Genomic DNA, 20037 nt, shown 5'->3' on the forward strand with positions numbered 1-20037 from the left:
TGTGTGGTGGAGGTGTGGGAGGCGGGATTGGTTTGCCTGGGGGGTTGGCTGAGGGGGTGAGTGCTCGGATGAAGACCTCTTTTTGCCGTGACTCTCTGCTCCATCGGGGCAGCCTGGAGACTTGGAGGTTTTGAGATTGCAACGAACCAAGAGAAAAGAAAGAAGAGAGGCACGCATACAAAAGGATTTATTTCCTATTCCTTAGTGGATTGTTAAACCTGAGTGGGAAGGAGAGAAAGAACAAGGGTGGGTTGTTTCATTTTGGTCAATTTTTTTTTTCTTAAAAAAAAAAATCCCTTAAGTGGATTTGTACCAGGGTGGAAGATAACTGGGGATTTTTGTTGTTTGTTTTGGGAACAAAAACTAAAAAATGGAGACTGTAAGTAGAAGCAGCTTCCAGCCTCATCCAGGACTGCAGAAGACCTTGGAACAGTTTCATCTGAGCTCTATGAGCTCCCTGGGTGGCCCTGCTGCTTTCTCAGCACGATGGGCACAGGAGATGTACAAGAAAGACAATGGCAAAGACCCAGCAGAACCTGTACTGCATCTACCCCCTATCCAGCCTCCTCCGGTAATGCCTGGTCCCTTCTTCATGCCCTCGGACAGATCCACGGAGAGGTGCGAGACCATCCTGGAAGGGGAAACCATCTCCTGCTTCGTGGTGGGTGGAGAAAAGCGGCTTTGCTTGCCCCAGATCCTGAACTCGGTGCTCAGGGACTTCTCCCTGCAGCAGATTAATTCGGTGTGTGATGAGCTACATATTTACTGCTCCAGATGCACTGCTGACCAGCTGGAAATCCTCAAAGTCATGGGCATCCTGCCCTTCTCCGCTCCTTCCTGCGGGCTCATCACTAAAACTGATGCTGAGAGGCTTTGTAACGCCTTGCTTTATGGTGGCACCTATCCTCCCCACTGCAAGAAGGAATTCTCTAGCACAATTGAGCTGGAGCTTACAGAGAAGAGCTTCAAGGTGTATCATGAGTGCTTTGGGAAGTGTAAGGGACTCCTGGTGCCAGAGCTTTACAGTAACCCCAGCGCAGCCTGCATCCAGTGCTTGGACTGCAGGCTTATGTACCCACCTCACAAATTTGTGGTCCACTCTCACAAATCGCTGGAAAACAGGACTTGCCACTGGGGCTTTGACTCTGCAAACTGGAGATCCTATATCCTCCTCAGCCAGGATTACACTGGAAAAGAGGAGAAAGCTAGACTGGGCCAGCTCTTAGATGAAATGAAAGAAAAATTTGACTATAACAACAAACACAAGAGGAAAGCCCCCAGGGTAAGCGATGCCTTCAATTTTAGAGGGGTTGAGGGGAGAAAGAGAGAAGGAATTTTCTGTGATTTCGGTAGCCTCCATTGGTACACTTATTTCTTACCAGCTGTCTTTCCTTTGAGTCATTTAGCAGTCTAATCGTGTTCTTAATTCTCGCCACGTGTGTGTAAATGTAGACGAGCAGTGTTTGAGATGGCACCTTTTTTTCTCTGGTTGTGTTCTGAGCACGGTGGTTGGAGTTTGTTTAAATTATATATGTGCGTTTGCATTTCTTGCTATACATGGAACCTGATCTTTGAAACCCATCACGCTACCCCCGACTTTAGCAGGAAGTGTGTGATTTCGGGTCTTAAGAGCTTCAGTTTAGGGGTCAAGACAAGGAAGAAGCCGGAAAAAAATCGCAGTTACTGATGGCTCCAGACGCAAATATATACCGTTTTCTGATCAACTGCATGCTGCTAGGGATGGAGGTGGGGGCTAAATTGTCTAAATGCTTGTATTGAAATAAAATGTGGCTGCTAAGAAAATATCCTGGCAGTAATGCAGGTTGCTGTTGTTGAGATTAAGAGTGTGGGACGTGAATGGAGAAGTCCCTGCTTCTAGAGTATCCCCGTGGAGTCTGAATCTCGCCACCAGACAGGCTTTTGTATATTGGATTATGTATACATTCAGTAAATGAATCTGTCTAGGGCCAGCTGCAGCAGCCTCTTAAGGTATGCTATGCCGTGCTGAGCCAGACAGCTAAAGCATATTTTTTTTTAGGTGTCTTTTGTTTTTCTTTCAGTCTGCGCTGCCTTTAGATCCCAGAATCCCTGGTGTGCGGGTGGGAGGTTGCCTTGGCATCTGGCACCGGTCCTGATCAATGGACAGCAGTGGCAGTGCCACAAGGCCTCCCCAGGCTGACTTGCCTGCAGCCACCAGGGTGGCTGGCGAGCTGGCATGGTGCAGCTCGCGGTGGGATGAGCAATTCGCTTCCCGCTCCTTTCCCTTTCCCCCCACCTGAGGTTAAAGCAAACTCTTGCTTACTGAGTTTTATGCTGCAGGTTGGTTTGTTGGATTCTGCCTCATCTGTCAGAGATTTCCGAACTTTTCTTGGGTTTCATGTGTCTTGGAGTGGAAGGGGAAAGACATAAGCCTCAAAAAGAGAAGCAGCGTTTAAAGCCCACTGAGGATGTTAGGAGAAATTCTTAATTAACTTACCGAGTACCTGTTTAAAGGGACAGATACACACTTGGAGTTAAATGGAGCTTTTATTTATAAAAAACGCAACAAAAATACCCAACCAAACCCCAGGGTTTTTAAAATCCCCTGCACAAACAATGCAGTGGTTCCTGCAGCCAGCCTCAGAGGCCTAGTTAAGCCGTTTGATTGGCTTCCACGTTTTTTGGTTAAAGGGTGGACTCTCACTCGTTCAAGTTTCTCTCCTTGTGCTTAGCCGTTTCACTCCTTGTCCTCACCCCTCCTTTTCCTCCCGCTCGAGTGTCAGAACCGCTGTGACAAAGCTGGGCTGTAATGAGCCACATTATCTCCGTGGTTGGAGGTGGATGTGTTTTTAATGGCTTGTCTATTCTCCGTCAGTCATGTGCTAAGATGGCATGGTGGGATAGATGTATGTGAATGTCTGTGAGAGGAGAATACGCCTCTGAAAGTGGAGGCATTTTTCATGTTGGAAAATGAATTTTCTAGGGCATGCTTCATTTGGAATTAGGAAGTCTTCACATTCTGGCTCCAGAAAGGTACGGTGTCCCTAGCTTGCTCATTTCCAGAGTTTAATTAAAATGAATGTTAGTAGAGGTGCGCTCTCCTTTTCTTACAAGGCTTTTGTGGCATTCTGTTCAGTTGTATGATTTACCCAACACCACAGGTGAGGTTGCAGGTAGAGAACAAGACAAGAGTCCTAAATTTTGGCTTTGCACAACTTTTTGGGTCATAGTTCAGAACATGGCAAGCACTCTTCCCTCACCCTCCAAAATCTGCATGCGGCGCAGCACTTCTTGCAGAGTAAATTCAAGATACCTAATAGTGGGTGCCGAAACTTGTGTAAGGAAATCGTGGCCATGTATTTCTGAGAAAATTGTGCCCCAAATCTGTCATTATAAAATGTTAAGTCTCCTGCATAGGTCCCTTTGGGAGTTGTCAAGGAGTTTGATGGGGAAGAACAGAGCGGTGAAGTGTGTGCTCAGATAATGGGGTGGAGAAAAAAGAACACTTTATCCTACATCCTATGCGTAACTGGACTTAAGTTTCAAGGCTTCTGAGCTGTCTTCAGGGCTGTCCTATTAGTGTGGTGCAGTCTTGAGGAGACCCTGGCAGGGCTGGCAGAGTTTTGTATGCTTATCCTTCCTTTTTCAGAAGTCCTTTTCCATTGGGCTTAGCCAACGGGTATCATGTGCTAAGGTCATTTGTGTTGTAGCAGTGTGTGCAGATAATTACGGAGAGATTTAATCAGGCTCTAAGATTGGTAGACTGTGGCCAGGGGCAAGTAACATTGGAGTAAAGTTTAGACGCCTAGTAAGGAAATGAAAGGATGGTCCCATGTCTGTGTGTTTGTGTTAATTACTGTCAGTCTGTGTGGGTTTTGTGTGTCTGTTGGGCTCTGTGTCTGTCTGTCTGTCTCTCTCTGGATGAAAGGGTGAAGCATATGTGTCTTTGTGGTGGTCTTCCTTTTTGATGTAGATCTCTGCATTGCTTTGTTCTGTTTTATACAGAGGTGTTTGTGTGTTGTGTGCCACAATCTGCTGTGTCAGATATTCCATCTTCTACTTTCAAGAGTGGTCTTTTTATCAGTTTCCCAATTTATTTGTTTGTGTGTGTGTGTGTGTGTACACATTGCTTTGTGTGTTGTGTTTTCCCTGGGGCTTTGTTAGTGTGTTGGTAGCATGGGATGCATATGACCATTTTTCTGTCTGTTGAAGAAGCAGTGAGTTTTTTGACCTTTTTGTGTGCCTTGATGAGGTTTATGTTATGTAGATTTCTACCAGCACAGCTCTGCCTTTTAAGGGTCTGACTTAAATGGAGGAGCTGGGTTGGCACGAGCCCCTGTTGCAGATTCAATGTACTGGCAAAACTGCCTTTTTTTCCTGTCTCCCCCACCGCCCTTTCCCTTTTTTCCTTGATGTGGTTTTGAAGCATTCCTACAAGGCATAGCTTTACCTAGATCCTTCATTCCCAACATAGATTTCTATATCCATCAGTATCCATTGTGCCTATCTGTCTGTCCATCTCAAGAGGTCGGTACGTGGATCCAGATATGTTGTCTCTCTGTCAGCCTGCTTGGTTGAACAAGATGCGTGTTGCCTGGTCTTGCCACTTGCAGAAGAAGCTTTTGTCTAGATCTGTGTGAAGTCAGCAAAGGGTCTAAGCCAAAAACTGGAAGGAGTTGTGACAGCTGGAGCCCCCAGTAGAGCAGGAGCTGTAGAGGCCTCAGCCGCTTTCCTTACCCTCTTCTAAAATTTTGATTTTTTTTTTTTTTTTTTAATCAAATCAATTGATTTTTCTAAATTTTTGATGTTTATTTCCCTGTTTATCCTTGGGTGAGTGATTGACCTCCCGTAAGCTCCTTCACCTTCCTGCCACTTCCCAAAGCTCGCTCTTTTCTTGAGCCATATAATAACTTCTCCATTTTCCTTTGTTTGTATCCTTCACTGAGTTTTCCACCTTCTCACGTGCTCGTGCAGTTGGGTTTTTTTTCTGCTTTGTTTTCTCTCTGGTCTTTCAGAGTCTTCATGAACCAACATGGCTTTTACTTGAGTGGGTCCCCTGTTTCCCTACCTGTCTCTCATTTCATCCACCATGATGAGCACAACCATTACATTCTGGGATGTTTCTAGAAATTTAAAATGTGATTAACCTGACAGGGTTGCAAAACGGGGTCCTAGAAATCCATTGTCAGTGCCAAAGCCTTTTTCTTGAGCTGGGCAGCTGGTGCATGCTGAGCGTTCTCTTGCTGGTGTAGATATGGCCTTGGTGTATCTCTCACAACCTCTTTCCACTTTTGTGTGACAGACAGCTCTCTGCTTTCTTAACATCAGTATGCCTCCGCTATGATTGAATTAGTTCAGAAAGCAGGCCTGAAGGCTTTGTTGGTTGCTGTTTCCAGTAAGGGAGGATGGGTTCGACTGTGTCTCGTGAACCCTATTTTTTTTCTTTTTTTAAATATTGAACTGAGCAATGTTTGACAGTGCTTTCCCATTTTCTACCTGCGCCAGACATCTGTACTTTTAGCAAAACTGACTGCGATCGGACACCAAGAGAATAAGAGAGCTTTCCTTGCACGTGTGTGAACACACCCACACACGCTAGCACTGCAGTGTTCCCACGGTTCTAGTCCCGGCAGCACTTCTATGAAGTAGCTGGAAGCTAGAAGCAGCATTCTGGGTACTGACACACAAATGAGCGCGTAAGGCCTCCCACTTTTATTTCACAATGCCTACCAACCCAGCGCTGCCACAACATGCAGCGTTCTCAGCTGGAGTGAGGTTTAGCCAGGTCAAGTGTGCAGCCAAATCAAAGAACAGAAATTGCTGAAAGTGAAATAGTGCAGTACCGACTGAGTTGTGGGGCAGCTGTGGACTTGTAGGTGCTGCACGGTGGTTGCTGTGCTTTATGGCCACCTGAAATGCTGCAGCAGTGGAGCTAGAATGTTATCTTTCTATATGCTTAAAGTCCTGCCTCCTGGCAGTAATAACCTCCTTTATTTGTTAATAGTATACATCCTATGGTAGGTATAGCAGAGAGATTCTGATTTTATTCACAGCCAGTAGTGTTCAGACCACTGTCTGGATTTATTCTTCTTAGTATGAACTGACTTGATAAATACTCTTGGAAAATTTTGCCTAAGAACTGAGGGTTCAGTTGTTTTTCTGTGGAGCAATGAGGTCATTTGTTCTCTTACCTGATGTTCAAGAATTATATTAGAAATTCTCCAGTAAAAATTTGGAAGTCCCTAAACCAAAAATGTTGCAGTCTTGAGGCAGTAGTTTGGTTCGGAATCCTTTTACAGCTTAAAAGTTGAACTTCAAAAGTGATACCACGCTTAAACAAAATCATGTGTACCTGAGGAGATGTCACTGTTTAAGCAGACATCAGCGTTTTTTCCCAAGCGTGCAAACAGTTTTATAGATGTTGTAGATCGAGAACAAAGAAGCAGGTACGTGCATGTGTGTTAGACAAAGAATACGCTGCAAATAATGATCTAATGCTGTTGAGTCAACTGTGGTGCTCTGTTGCCCCAGAATAGTTCCTAAGTTCCTGAATTCAGTCCTCTTGAATTAGGGAGGGAATTATACGCAGTCTCTTCTTTTGAAAATCACTGCTTAAAACATTTAAACATCTGCCTCTCCCTTCATTGTCTGGGCTGTCTTGCTTGCCTCTCCATTTCTGTGGTTTCAGGCTTGGGCGTATGTTCTGCCCCAACAGTAGCATGCTTTGAAGATGCGAGTAAACACAGTTTATTTTTCGGCTGTGTTAGGAGCCTGACACCTGGTCTCTCTGCCAGGGTACGAACGTGGTTATCACCAGCTTGAGCTGAGTGTCCAATGAGGGTGTGTTTTCGCTTGCTAAGAGGCGCGTTTAGATCAGTGTTGTAAAAGCATCTGGAGGCGTCTGCGTGAGGCTGCTCAGAGCATGTCTAGACAACGCAGCGGTTAAAATTCTGGCAGCCACTTGCACCTTATCTACACCTTCCTTGAGTCTCAGCGCTGCTAGAACAGGAGGAATCTGGGGGCTACGACTAGGTGGTTGAGCCCAAGCAAGATTTGGGTTTCTAAAGAGATGCGTTGTCCATTCTTATTGCCAACTCATGTTATTTTTGTCTGTTAGCGAAGTTATTTTGCCAAAGTTAAGGGATTTGAATGGTACTGACTACAGTAAGGAGTGGGCTGGCTGTCTAATACTGGTGATAACTGATGATTGGAACTCACATTGCTGGCTTAGCTGGCCAAACTGCTTTGCCATCACAGAAAGAATTGTGTCTCCGTGTGCGCAGGACTTAGACCCAGAAATTTTTTTTAATTCTCACAAGTTTATCTGTTAAAAAAAAAAAGCAAACTCTGGATTTGACACTGAAACTCTTATTTAGTGGGAACTGTCATGGAACAGTTACGTTAAATCCAACGGGGGTTCTTGGAAAGAAATTAGAGCTTGGACAAAAGTAACTTGGACTGAATTGTAGAGAATCTATCGACAGAATACTGTCAATTACTGGGCTAATCTATTTTAGCTGAGTGGCCGTAGAGCACTTAATTCAAATTGATCTTCATGTGCAGGAAGCATTACTTTAAAATGTAGTAATATAGCATGCTTTTCCTTTAAATTTGTCAATTACAGTGTGTGTGTGTTAATGGTACATTTTGTTAGATAATATCTGATTTGTTTGTATATGTTTTCTGCATCTGGGTAACAGACATTAATAAATCTGCACCACTTTTTAAGTCTCAAATACAGTCAGTATGTCTTCTTGGAAAATGATTACAGCAAAGCAAGTTTGCTCTGAAAAGGTGTGCTCTGGTCCCTTACCTTCCTCCTTTACACCTTGTGTAGTCTTGTATGTCTTTTACGTTTCGTCGTTGGTGTAGCGCTTCAAACTTGGATTATTACTAAAATCACCTGTTCCTGTATCTTCTGGAACATACACGGTTAATTTGAAGGCTTGAAGCTTTGGGGCTAGTCCTACAGTTCTCACTCAAGCAATCAGCCAGCGTAGTAATTGGAACCAGTTCACCCACAAACCACAGAAGTCTTGTGTATGTATCATACTTCTTCCTGTGTGTTGCCTGGCGGTACTTGCAGTCATAGGATAGTCTTCTGAAGCACAGTATACTGATGTTGGGACAAAGTGGCTTCACCAAGTTTGTGGCCTTAGCTGGCATTTATAGGACTGTGCTACAGCAGAGGGCAGAACCTGTAGTTCTGCTACTGCAGTATTTTCATTTTGCTCATTAATGAGGTTTTGGTTTCATAAGTGTTTGATGGTGCTATAATCCCAATGGATCTTACTGAATGGGGCAGCAGTTTCTGCAACTGGGAGCTGGCTTCAGACTGAAAGGATTTTGCTGGTCGCTGCATGCGAGGTTGGGTTTTAAGGTTGTGGTAGATATCTAACAGGGTGGGATTTTTTGTTCCTGTGTTCGGGATTTGTCAATTATTTATTTTTTTTTTACTGATGAGGAAATATGTCTAAGGTTGGGGTAAGGGACAGCCTTTTCTTCAGATGCAAATTCAAGGACCATAAACTTGGCCTCAGAACCGTATCAGGTGCAGTTCTTTGAGTATGCCTCTTCTGTCGGTATTGTGCAAGCCTGCTGGCTGATAGAGATTGGCCCCTTGGCACTGAGGTAATTATTTTGCTTTGACTTTTGGTTGGATGAGGTGACAAAAACACTGATACAAATTCAGGCTCTGATCCTGTCAGTGTTTCATGGACAGAGCTTTTCTGGAAGCCAATGGGAATTCCCACATGTGGAGCTCTTATCGTGGGCTCCGTCTATGGTTTGGTTGCTATCACGTAAAATTGGGCTTCTCTAAGCAGTGGCTGCATAATGAAACAACCTGATAAGCTGCACAGGCATATGTTCTGTTGAATGAGCCAGGTCCTGCCACCCTTACTCATGTTAAGTAGTCGTTACTTAACAGTCTTATTTAAAAAGCCAGGGAAAACATCCATAAGGATAGAGATTGTGTGTATATGTAAAAATTGCAGCATCATTCTGTATACGGGAGATAAACAGCAAAGAAGCTAATCAATAACTTGGTTTCTGGCTTTGTTGTTTATTGATTTATGTTCAGTTACCTTTGCACATGCTTTGCGCAGAAAATGTGACATGTTTGGTTTTCTGTTGTTTGGGTTTTTTTTTTTTAATTTAAGCTGTTGCTCTTTTGATATGAGAATCAGTTGGACTGGAAGCGTGAGAATTGCTTAGTCTTTAAGGGTTAAAAGACAGCAGCATCGTAGCAAAATGAGATACAGCCTAGTGCTTGTCTTCTGCGGAAGATTTCAGTGATGTATTTGGAAGACACGCACCCCTGTACTTGGTTCTGCATCCTCTCTTCAGTCAATGGTATCGTTTTAGAGAATAAGGTCATTGACTTGGATTGCTTCTTGGTTTCTCAACCCTTTTCACCAGCCAGTTTGTGTAATGTCTGTCTGAAACGTTGAGTAAGGGCATTGAAATAGCAGACAGGATATCAAGTGTTCGGAAGTCTGGGTTAAGTATAACAGACAGTTCTGGCTGGTGAAAGGGGAGCAGCCCCTTGAGCTTGGTTACAGATCAGTCTCTGTGGAAACAGCAGGCTCTGGTCTTTGCGTCCTTGTTACAGCTTTTCCCCTCTGTTCCCTCCACTCCCATGTAATTAATTGCGTGTGGGTGCACCTCTTTTCTAGAGATGTGTCTTCCTTCTTAGTGGCACAGAATTGTATGTAATAATGTCTCTTTCTAAGGATTACATAAGTTGAAGATGATTTCTCCACTGGGAGAATTATGCAAGTTTAAACTGAAATGTATTTAGAAAGCTTTTATGTATGTGTTTTCTGACTCGCAATGCAGAGGGTGATTTATTTGCATCCTTAATTGGATAACATCTGTTAGGGTTGGGAGTAAAACCATTTCATATCTTTTCACTGTCATATCCTGCATTTTTATGAAGTCCCCTACCCCCTCCCCATCCTACCTCACCTGTGTTGCAGGCTCTGATTCTTAATGCCCGAGTAGAATCAGCCAGACACTCAAGTTGGATACCTTTCTGGGGAAGGGTCTGTAGAATTTTTAATGCGTATCTGCATTAGTGTTATGTGCCAGTGGTACTGTTAAAATCAGCAATCACACCACCTGTTTTCTTTCAATCTTTAGATTTTCTCCTTTTATAAGAAGTTGTTGCCTGTATTACCATTAAACAGAAGATAATGACAGTGAGCCTTCCCAATTCCAGCAGTGAAGAGAGTCTGAAATATTTCTATAATGCTGCTCTTCGTAATATTTGACCATTTAGTAAAAATTTTGCTGCTGCTTTTCAGCAAAATGAAGCTGTTTTGTGTCACTTAACACAGAAGAAAGCTACTGCAGTCAAGTGCATTTATTGAACTTGGAGAGGCTAAAGTGACTTCTTGCTTAGATGTGAACTTCTGCTCTTTGTGTGACTGTGTCCTGCAGTCCAAAACCTGCCAGCTGACCTGCGCACACAACCCTTACCTGTTTCAGGGAGGGAGCCACACCGAGCTAGAGCTGTCCAGGCAGTTCAGATGGCAGAAATGCGATCATGATAGTAATTTCCTTTCTATTATTGTGTAATACTGGAGTGCTGTGTATCTTGGACTGCATACGTAATGCTTGTAGGTGCTGTTTTCAGGACCTAGCTAACAAAAAATTAATTCTGCTGAGTATTAAAAATATGCAGGTTGCACAGGGATCCTGCTGCTTACTGAAACAGAGATTGTAGTAGTACCAATTAGAAGCACTGAATTACTTTAAAAAACCCTCTGTAAGTGTTAAATTTCTCTAGGTCCTATATTTTTTGAGAAGTATCTTTAAAAAACAAAAAACAAACAAAAAAACCCAAACCAGAAATCCCTGAGACCGTTCAGGTTTATGTATTTATAGCAGTACATTTTATAGCTTTTATACAGAATAATGGGCTAGAAGGGCAGAAAATAGATAATATTAAGGCTACAATGTGGTCTGATTTCAGTAAGCTTCATTGATGTTATGGATTTCAGATGCACACTTCTGTTGCTATGAATTTCTTGTGAAATTATGCGTTAAGCATGCTTTTCTAAAGTGCCACCATTCCGCAGCTGAAAAACTAACCTGAGTTGAAAGATAATGGAGTGTCATTCAAGACAAAAAAAAAAAAAAAAAATTTGCCATTCTTAACTCCCCACTAGCAGTTTCAGTTTATTCAGTGGGTGTGAATTACCTCACCCATGCTGGTATTATTTAGAAATATTCCTTTGAAATAAATGTATTTGGAGTGGTGCAGAGCTGCTGCGAGAAGTAAATCGGATTCAAAGAGTACAGACTGCAGCGTTGGTCCGTTAGTGGCATTTCTTTGTTCCCGTTCATTCACTAATAAGAAACACGCCATACAGTGAGTCCTTGCGCTAATATATCCAAAGATTTAGTTTTGCTTGGCTTTTTGCCTTTTGGGGTTTTTTTTGCTACAACAGTGTAGTTTTTTTGCAAAACTGGTGGAGCCAAATAATCTTTGGACACTCTTCAGCAGCAGATAGCGATGTAAGTGGTGAAGTGGTGTGAAGTGCTCTATTACACTCTTCAAACTACTGCTCAAAGGCCTTGGGCTGCCCAGCACGGCAAATTAGGAGTTCCTTTTCTAAAAACTTAATTTCTAGAAACACATTTGTGTGAAAATCTTTCTAGAATAGATTCATTGATCCTTCTTTAGCTCTGTTGAGTCTAGAGCAAAGATTGTGTGTGTAATATTACTAAATTCTGAATGAAAAAATATTTTAAAATTATTGTATAATTCTGTATTTTAAATTGCAAAATTTTATTATATAAAACTGTGTGAATACAAAATAAGAAAAAAGAAAAATTAGTGATTTGGAAGGAAAAAGGGGTAGAGGGAGTTGGCAGTGCTGTAACTACAATTTGCTTCTATTTGCCATATGACTTGCATCATTATTTATAGTATTGGTTAACTTATCCGTGTGTCTTTTAAGTAAATTTGGACTTTTTGCAGTTTTCTAAACAATTAACATAGCCGTGATGAGGCTTGAATGAGTATCATCTGCGCACCTGTTTAATATTAAAGATCAGGCATTCAGTGCTTTGTGGCTTTAGCTTGAAATTCAAGTTGCTTTGAGTCATCCCTTTCGTCTTTTGTTTGGGTGGAAAAAAGGAGTGGCAGTAAACGGCCTGCAGCTAAGAAATGAAAGAGTTGAATTAGGTTTTAGAAATGTTAGTCTTGGCATTTGGGACATTTGCATTTGTACAGATCGTCACGCTTTGCTTTATTTTGAGTTTAGCAGTTCAGTGCTCAGGATGAAAAATGTTACATATCTTTTTCCCAGTTAGGCGACACATGCACGCTGCGCTGGAAGAGTCGGAAGGAGCTGGAGTATGAGCTGTGGTCTGGCTTTTGGACCAGTTCACTAGTGATAGTGGCCTGTGGATTATCTCCCCACCTGTAGTTTCCATGCTGTGCTGCACAACTGACTCAGGTTTTTTCTGACAGCAGCTTCTGATTCTATGAACCAGAGGCCAGTCCAGCCTTTAAAAACCAAAACGAGATAGGAATTGCTGAGATTATTGCAGCGTTCTCTTTGTTTCACTTGGTTTTGGTTTGGTTTGGAAAGCTTCATCAGTTCAAGCGTGGCTGTAGGAGAAGCTGTACTGATACAAATGGAGGGGACAGTATGGGGGGGAGTTCAGCACAGGAATGTCTTCCCCAGTGTCCTTGCTGTGTATTGTGTAAACAGCCATAGTTTGTGTTACATCGCTGAATTGCTGGAGTGGGTAGAGTTCTATTTCTGGATTTATAGATGTGTAGATGAGGTTTAACTTTTACCATTATAGAAAAGAGATAATATCTTAAATGACTGTGGTCTAGACCTTGAGGGTCTTTAATCAGTTTGTTTTGCCTGGTATGCAGTAAGAATAAGCCACTTGTGCTGCCGTGCAAACCATGCCAGGGACTGAATCAAGCAAATGGAAGAAATAGGAGCTTCTTTGAAAAAGACCCTAAAGTATAGTCATAATTGGAGCTAATGCCTTGCTTTAATTCAGGGAAGGTTGTTGAGGCAACGTTCTGCTTTGTGGTTTGACTCCAGTGGAGTCAGTGGACTCCATCCAAGTTTATCAAAATGTATCTTAGAGTGGAAATCACTTGTCATAGCTTCTGAATGTAGCCAGTTTTTCCTCACTGGTTATAATTTGAGGGTAAAATTCTGCTGAGATTTTACAAGTGAAAATTTAGAGTAATTCACAGGATTTTGTTGGAGGTTATCTTTTCAGTTTCTACATTTAAATTCTACTCTTACAAATTTACAGGCAAATTTATAATTCAGGTTTCTAAAAATTTGTCAAATTTGCCATGGTTAGCTGGACTAATTGATTGGTGCAGTTTTCTCTTACTATAACTTGATTTGATTTCAGTAGATTCACACTAGACTTCATGTATTTCTTTGTTCCTAAGAGGGGTGTTCATTCATGGTCTCCTTAAGGAGCAGCTGGGTCCCATCTTGACAGATGTGAAAACCCTTACATTGAAGTTGCTGTGTTATTTTTTTGTGGGTTTTTTCCCTTGAAAAAAATCTCTTATTGATTAGACCCTCTCTTCTTTTGAACTCTTACTCTCTCAGTCAAAATCATAATCCCCTGTGACATCAGAATTAATTGCTGTGGACAGTTTTGATGTCACAAAGTGAGCGTTGGGTCTCAGGGAAGAGAAATAGGGAGACACATGGATCCTGTTTCAAATGAATTTCTTAACTAAGGAAAGGTTGCTTGACTTTTGTTTTCATTTTAAAAACAGAAACAAATTTTGCTTTAGATTATAATTGTAAAGTAACAATTGAGTTGCTCCGAATTCACCCCAGTAAACCTACCTCAGTAATCGTGTAAAAGATTCTCCACCGTTTCTGCAATTTCTGTTTTGGCAGGCGAGAACTGCGGTTCTGTGGGCTGTGTTACTGTAGGGCCAAAACTGAATTGCTACCCTGGAAAACGTTTGAAATGACTGGCATGGCAGGTCTGTGTCCTAAAGTAGTAGTTTGCAGAAGTAAGTTCATAATTACCATCTCAGTTGCTCCTTTTCCTGCTGTTTTGGAGAACTGGTAGCTTTTTTTTGTTTTGTTTTGTTGGGGGGGGTGTGCGTTTGGTTTCTGTGTTGTGTTTGGTTTTTTTTTTGTTTTGTTTTGGTTTTTTTCCATGCTCCTTCTGTGGGCTTCTTGCCCAAGTGCATCTTGGGATTTCCCTTTTGCTGAATGAGCTGCTTGTTTGAGAGGGAGGAAGTAAGGTCCCTTCTGGATTAGGAGGGAATGGGGGTGGAGGGTGGGGAAATGTCCTGTTTCATATGCAGAGCACACTGAACTGAAAAAAAAAAAAAAACCCACATGAAAACCTTTTAACAAAACCATCCATGTCACAGACTGGCAGAGCAGCTGCTGGCTTTGTTAGGGAGAATATTAATGTTTCAAAGACTTACAGAACCTTTAAAAATGAGATAAAGGGTGGAGGTTTTTTTTTTAAGATACAAGCTGAAGTAAAAAAAAAATCTCCTTATCAGTATCTGTGAATGGAATGTGCTGTCAACTGATGCGATACCCACTTCCACAACAGAGTCATGAGCTCAGTGAGATACGTTGTATGATCTACTGCTCTGAGATTTGAATGCAAAAATGGCCCCGATTCTTCAGTTGCTCACATCACTATTAGCTGTGTGTGATTTGATTGCAGTTGAGTTTCTCCTGCTTGGGCTAATAAGTGATCTAGCAAAAGAAAAAAGTAACTTTTCTGCTCTTAACTAAATGTTGCTTCAGCTGGGAGCAGTAAAATGTGTGCAACAAATGAGGAGTCCAGTGGAAAATTTTTCTTTTTTTTTTTTTTTTTTTTGCATCAGTGATTGCTCTTCAAGAATCAGATGGGGAAGGTTCCCCAACACTGAAAAAGGATGGAGGGCGACTGTACTACTCTGTTGTCTTCAGGCCTCATTCCCCTTCCTGGTCAGGTCAGCAGGAGATCAATTGAAAAACAGTTTAAGATAAAGAAACCAACCAGCCAAACAAAAAAACCCAAACCCTTGCTTGTATTTGTCTCATTAAAGATATCATAATAATGATTAGTGTTAGATCCTATTAAATGTATAGTGCAAACGCAGCCCCCACCAGCTCTTACCAGTCTATTACTCGGGCATATTTGTCAAAGCAAATACTGAAGCAGAGCATTCTGCTGGCTTGAGGCTGCGAAGTCTCTGGTGTAGTTGATGGTGGTGTGGAAGTGGTGTCAGCATCGTCTGGATTGGCACGAACAACGGGCGGCTGACCCTGTGGCCGTTTGCATGTATTCTAAGACGCGGTTGTTTCCATCTCTGGAATAAATGGAGGCTGCTGTTAGATTAAACAGTTTGTTCTTGGGTTATTGGTATAAGAAGTCTCGCTTGAAAAGTAGGCTATGAAAGGAGCAACTCATAGAACTGGCCTTTCTTTTCAGGGTATTTTATAAGTAGTAAACTTGATGGCAATCTGGTGTGACCCTGTTTTAGTAATGGTGCAACTCTGGGCATCAGAAGTGTTCCAGGGATTTTATCAGTGTGTACAAAAGCCCTTTGCCTTGAGAAGAATGTCTTCCGTATTGTTTTTATTTTCCTAATTCAGACATGGTAGAAATTGATAATGTAATAACAACAACAACACTTTTCAGCTGCGAAAGTGTCTCTGTCACCCAAGTACAACATTCGCAGATAGAAGGAAGTGCTCTACTGCAGGCCTGGCAGATTTCTGGTTTGTATGCTGAGCTCCTTTTCTTGCACAACAATTTCAAATGCTGTAGAATCACCGCTTCTAAAAAGGGAAGCTGTCAGCGTCATTTCTGCAGGGGTAACCTTCCGAATGCGAGCAGGTATTAACTCTTGGTGTAGTGGCTGCCTGCGTCTGGTAACCAAACCTGGAACAGTTGAGTCCACTTTACGCTGTGGGGAGGCTGTGTTCTTGCCTCTGAATCCTTACCCGCTTAAATGAAAGAAATCACAGTTGCACATCCACGGAGCAGGGCTTTTGACAGACTAGTTCCATCCTGCATGTTTGGGGTCATTTATGAACAATGTAGCTGGCAGATTACTGCGTGTTTTCCTTGGCTCTAGTTGGTCTTGGAGTAAAAGGATTTTTTTCCTGCTACGGGTCTGAAAGTTTTCTCAAACCTTTCTTTAAATTCACGCTAAGTTTAGTGGCAGGGAGGGGCAGATGTTGATACTTTTTCTCCTGCAGTTATTGAAACAAAGGTGTGGTTTTTTTGTTTGGTTTTTTTTTTTAGGGGAAGTGGATTCTCCTGGACGTAAACCCATTTCTGAGAGTAACTGAGAGCTGTATATGTGAGCAGACAGTAGTGATCACAGGTTAAAGTCAGGGAGTAGTTAGCATGGATATGGAACATTTCCTGTAGTTATGAATATTGCTATTGGAATAGTAACTGATTGGAATCAGTTATGTTCCAATGTTCTTAACAAAAAAAAGTTGAAAATCTCAGTTGAAGATTTCTGTTTCATTCAGAAACTGTCATTGCTTTTTCTTACTACCTTTAGTTTAGTTTACCGAGCTGTCTTCTGCACAAGGAAGTGCTTGTGTAATGCCCAAGCCATTCCCATTCCTCACTGAATGATATGCAAATCTAGTCAATTAAGCAGGGGGGATTTAATTAGCAGTTTAAGTTCATGTGTGAAGTGTCTTGCCTTAATTACTTAACAGTTTTGTTGCAAATTTGCTAAGTTTTTTTTTTTTTTTCCCACAGAACTATCAAAACTGTGATTTTTTTTTTTGTGATTTTTTTTTTTTTTTTTAATTTTTTTGGTAACATTTTCAAATACTGAGTATTGCCCAGTGCATTTGACCTTTGTACTGCTTCTCTATTTGTAAAGCTCTTTTCAAAGCTGGGGGGACAAAGCAAAACTATGTTTATTGTCTCAGAGTAGAACAATACATTAAAAAAGAAAAAAAATCAAGGATTTTTGTACTTAAAATTTGGAGTGCAAGGGCATTTATTTGTTTCTTCGTAGCTAGATGACACCATTATAGTAGTGTCTGTGTAACAGCCTAATATGGTTGTAATGCATTATATTAAATGGTTGCTTTTGTTTCACATTCTGTCTGGACAAGTTGCTTGTCTACAGCACTGCAGAATGTCAGTGGCGTTGCAGTGGTGCAAGTAACTCAATATTAACACAAAAAGAATACATTCGTGCTGGTGTAAAATGTGGCGGGTTTTTGTTTCACATCATCTCATTTGGAATATCTGAGCGTGTGAGAGTGGCACCACTGAGTTCTGTGATACTCGGAAGGCCATCCCTGCCAGTCTGAGTTACGACAGGCTGGTGCTGTCTTGTGGCCTTGCGTTTAGTTTCTTAAAACATCAAGGGTGGGGTGGTGTGCTGTGGAACAATGTGATGTCACCCATTACTGTATCGCCACTCCTGTGACTCACATACACATCAAGACTGTAAGAGATTATCGATTGCTGTAGCTTCGTATTTCATTAGTTCTCAGTTTTATGTTGACGGTTGCTTTGTATTCTTGAACTGATAACCAGAGCAAGAGGATTATTTTTGAGAAAATATTTTGTTTGAAAGGCCTTGTATGTTTTTTTAGATTGGGAAATCACAGGGAAAATACTGTGAGTTCGAATGGATCCCTCGATAGTCTGGCACAGGACCATCTGATTTAAAACATCCAGACTTCTGCTGATGTTGGTTCTTCTCTTCCTCCCTTTCTCTCTTTAATTCCCAACTCTCTCTGTCCCCAGTGTGAGGCTCTCTGGGAATGATAGAATTAAGACAAAAACCTAAGAGACAGAGGAAATGAGATTAATTTCTATAAATTCCTTCCTTAATAACCCCAAATCACATTTGAATGTATCCCAGGACAGATACAAGTATGTGACCCTACCTTCCTCTGGCTCAGCACAGCAGATGGTCTAGCTGCTCAGATTCCTGACACACGGCAATTTTTAGTATAACTGGGTGCAGTGCTGCTGTTTTGGTACCCATTTTCATCAACAAATAGTATTTATCCCTGTGATAGCAGATATATCAAAGCCAGATATGAATCGCAAAGCAAAGTTTATCATCTGTTGTCATTCAGGCATATTGGCTGTAGAGAGAAACCTGGCTAACTTTCATGCACTTAGCCTGTGGGTGTTTCTCTCTCCCTCGCTCCTCACCTCCTCTCCTGAAGTTGCCAAATAGCAGGATGCCACTATAAATGCACATGCACAAGCAGGAGTGATAACTCATGAGAGGTCTGTAGGATATTTAGCCGTGAAGGACCACGCTATAATGCAGCGTTTGGCTTGGAAGGTGCTGTTTTGGTACAAAGAGCTTACCCCGACCTCCCAGCTGCGTTGTTTTAAATGTTGCACTTAACATAAAAGTTTGGAGAAACAGCTTCTTCCTCTGTCTTTAGAAGTATTTCTAGGCAGTAGTCAGGCCATAGGTGAAGGGGTTGAAGAGCTTGGATAGTCTGCTTACCTTGTATGCTGACATTATGTATGTAAATCTGCCGTTATTAAGAGGAAACTAAGCTTGCTGTAGCGTGCAGTCAGTGATCCCATGGTTCGGTACAGGTCCCCGTTCTCAGGGTCAACCACTGCTCCTTTCTGCAATGTGAAGACAACAGGAATACTCGGGAGGTCAGGGAAGAACACTGTTGGGCTGCGGGATGCTGAGCAGGGTTTGCCTAAACAAACGGTCAGGAGTACATCTGGTGCTGTGTGGCTTCACCAGTGGTTTCTTAGGATGATGTGGTGCAGCTTTTATGGTAGAAGGGTTTTTATTGCAGCCTGATGCCAGCGCTGAAGGACTGAGCCATCGTGAACTCTTGATTAGTGGAAGAGCCCTTCTCTGGTGGACTGAAAGTGTCTGTCTGTTTGTGCCTCATCATAACATGCCGATAGGCTCCTTTCACTGCTTGGGCTCCAGTTTTGGATCAGTGCATGTACGTGCACGGAGGAAAGGCTGGGGAGGAGCAGCAACGACGTTTTCTGTTACGATCTGCTGCATCACAGATGTGCAGGTATTGTCCAGTGATTGTTCTAAAGGATCTGTTCTTTAGGATCTGACAGAACTTTTTGACTCGCCAGCAGTGCAGTTAGAAATTTTGCTCATTTGTCTTCCACAACGTACAAACTCCTTTCACTTCGCTGTATAGTTGATGGTGTATTAGTGACATCCCCAGTTTAAAGCTTTTAGACTTGAAATGGGGTTCCTGCCAACCAGGAGTTTGAGACACGCGGATATGAAAGTACTGCATTTGCTCTAGTGACTAGTTCTTGCAGCTGTGCATCTTGTAGGATGTAGATTGTAAATAATTTAATGCACAGATTACTGTCTCCAGTAGCAGTGATGTTAGAATCACTTTAGTCAGCAGACATCCAGTCTGGGCAAAAGGCTAGGATGCTCATGTTTCCTTCAGCTCCTTTGATTAAAGGATCCTGTTTGAAGATTTACTGTAGCACCATTTGATGGGAAGTTCACCCCAGTAATAATTCTTTTATGACAACCTAAGAAACATTTCTAAACCAGAGCTCCTCATTTCATGTAACTGCGTTTTGTAAATTGCTTTTGTGAAACAAATCTATGTTAGAAAGAAAGAAAAAAAAATACTACGCTTCTTACACTTAGGATTTGAGTCCTTGCTGTATCTCTACCACCCCAACTCCCAATGTTACTGGAAATGTCAAAGAATACTCTAATATGAAATATTTCTCCCTTTCCACGGACTTGCAGTACATTTTATGTAAGCCTGTTGATGTCTTACTTCCTAATCACAATGTAAGGGGATCAAGAAAGCAAAAGTTAACAAAAACCGTGGAGTTAACTGACGTGTTTGATTTCCAAATAGAAGTGTAAATGCTGTGATTCAGAATTTTCATTTTGCTTTTAAATATCATACCACTTCTGAAAATGTAATAATAAATAACATCCACCTTTTACTTGGATGTGTTTATTCCTTCATTTTTTCTGTGCTTTTCCAAGCTAGGTTCTGGAGACACTTTCTTCAAATTCATTATTATTATTATTATTAATCTTATTAATATCCTGCA

The 20037-nt window shown here is 41.8% G+C and overlaps 1 protein-coding gene across 2 annotated transcripts in view; it reads left to right on the top strand.

The window, feature by feature from the left end:
• The first annotated feature begins 370 nt into the window (after positions 1-370).
• The window catches only part of SKI (SKI proto-oncogene), a 113231-nt gene continuing 93564 nt past the window's right edge, over positions 371-20037 (top strand). For both annotated transcript variants that reach the window (XM_086476227.1, XM_086476225.1), the window contains exon 1: positions 371-1282. In XM_086476227.1, coding sequence (XP_086332353.1) covers positions 371-1282 — 912 coding nt within the window. The remainder of the gene's footprint in view (positions 1283-20037) is intronic.

The sequence above is a fragment of the Leptosomus discolor genome, chromosome 20 (assembly GCF_034619465.1).
Source record: "Leptosomus discolor isolate bLepDis1 chromosome 20, bLepDis1.hap2, whole genome shotgun sequence".
Classification (NCBI taxonomy): Eukaryota; Metazoa; Chordata; class Aves; order Leptosomiformes; family Leptosomidae; genus Leptosomus; species Leptosomus discolor.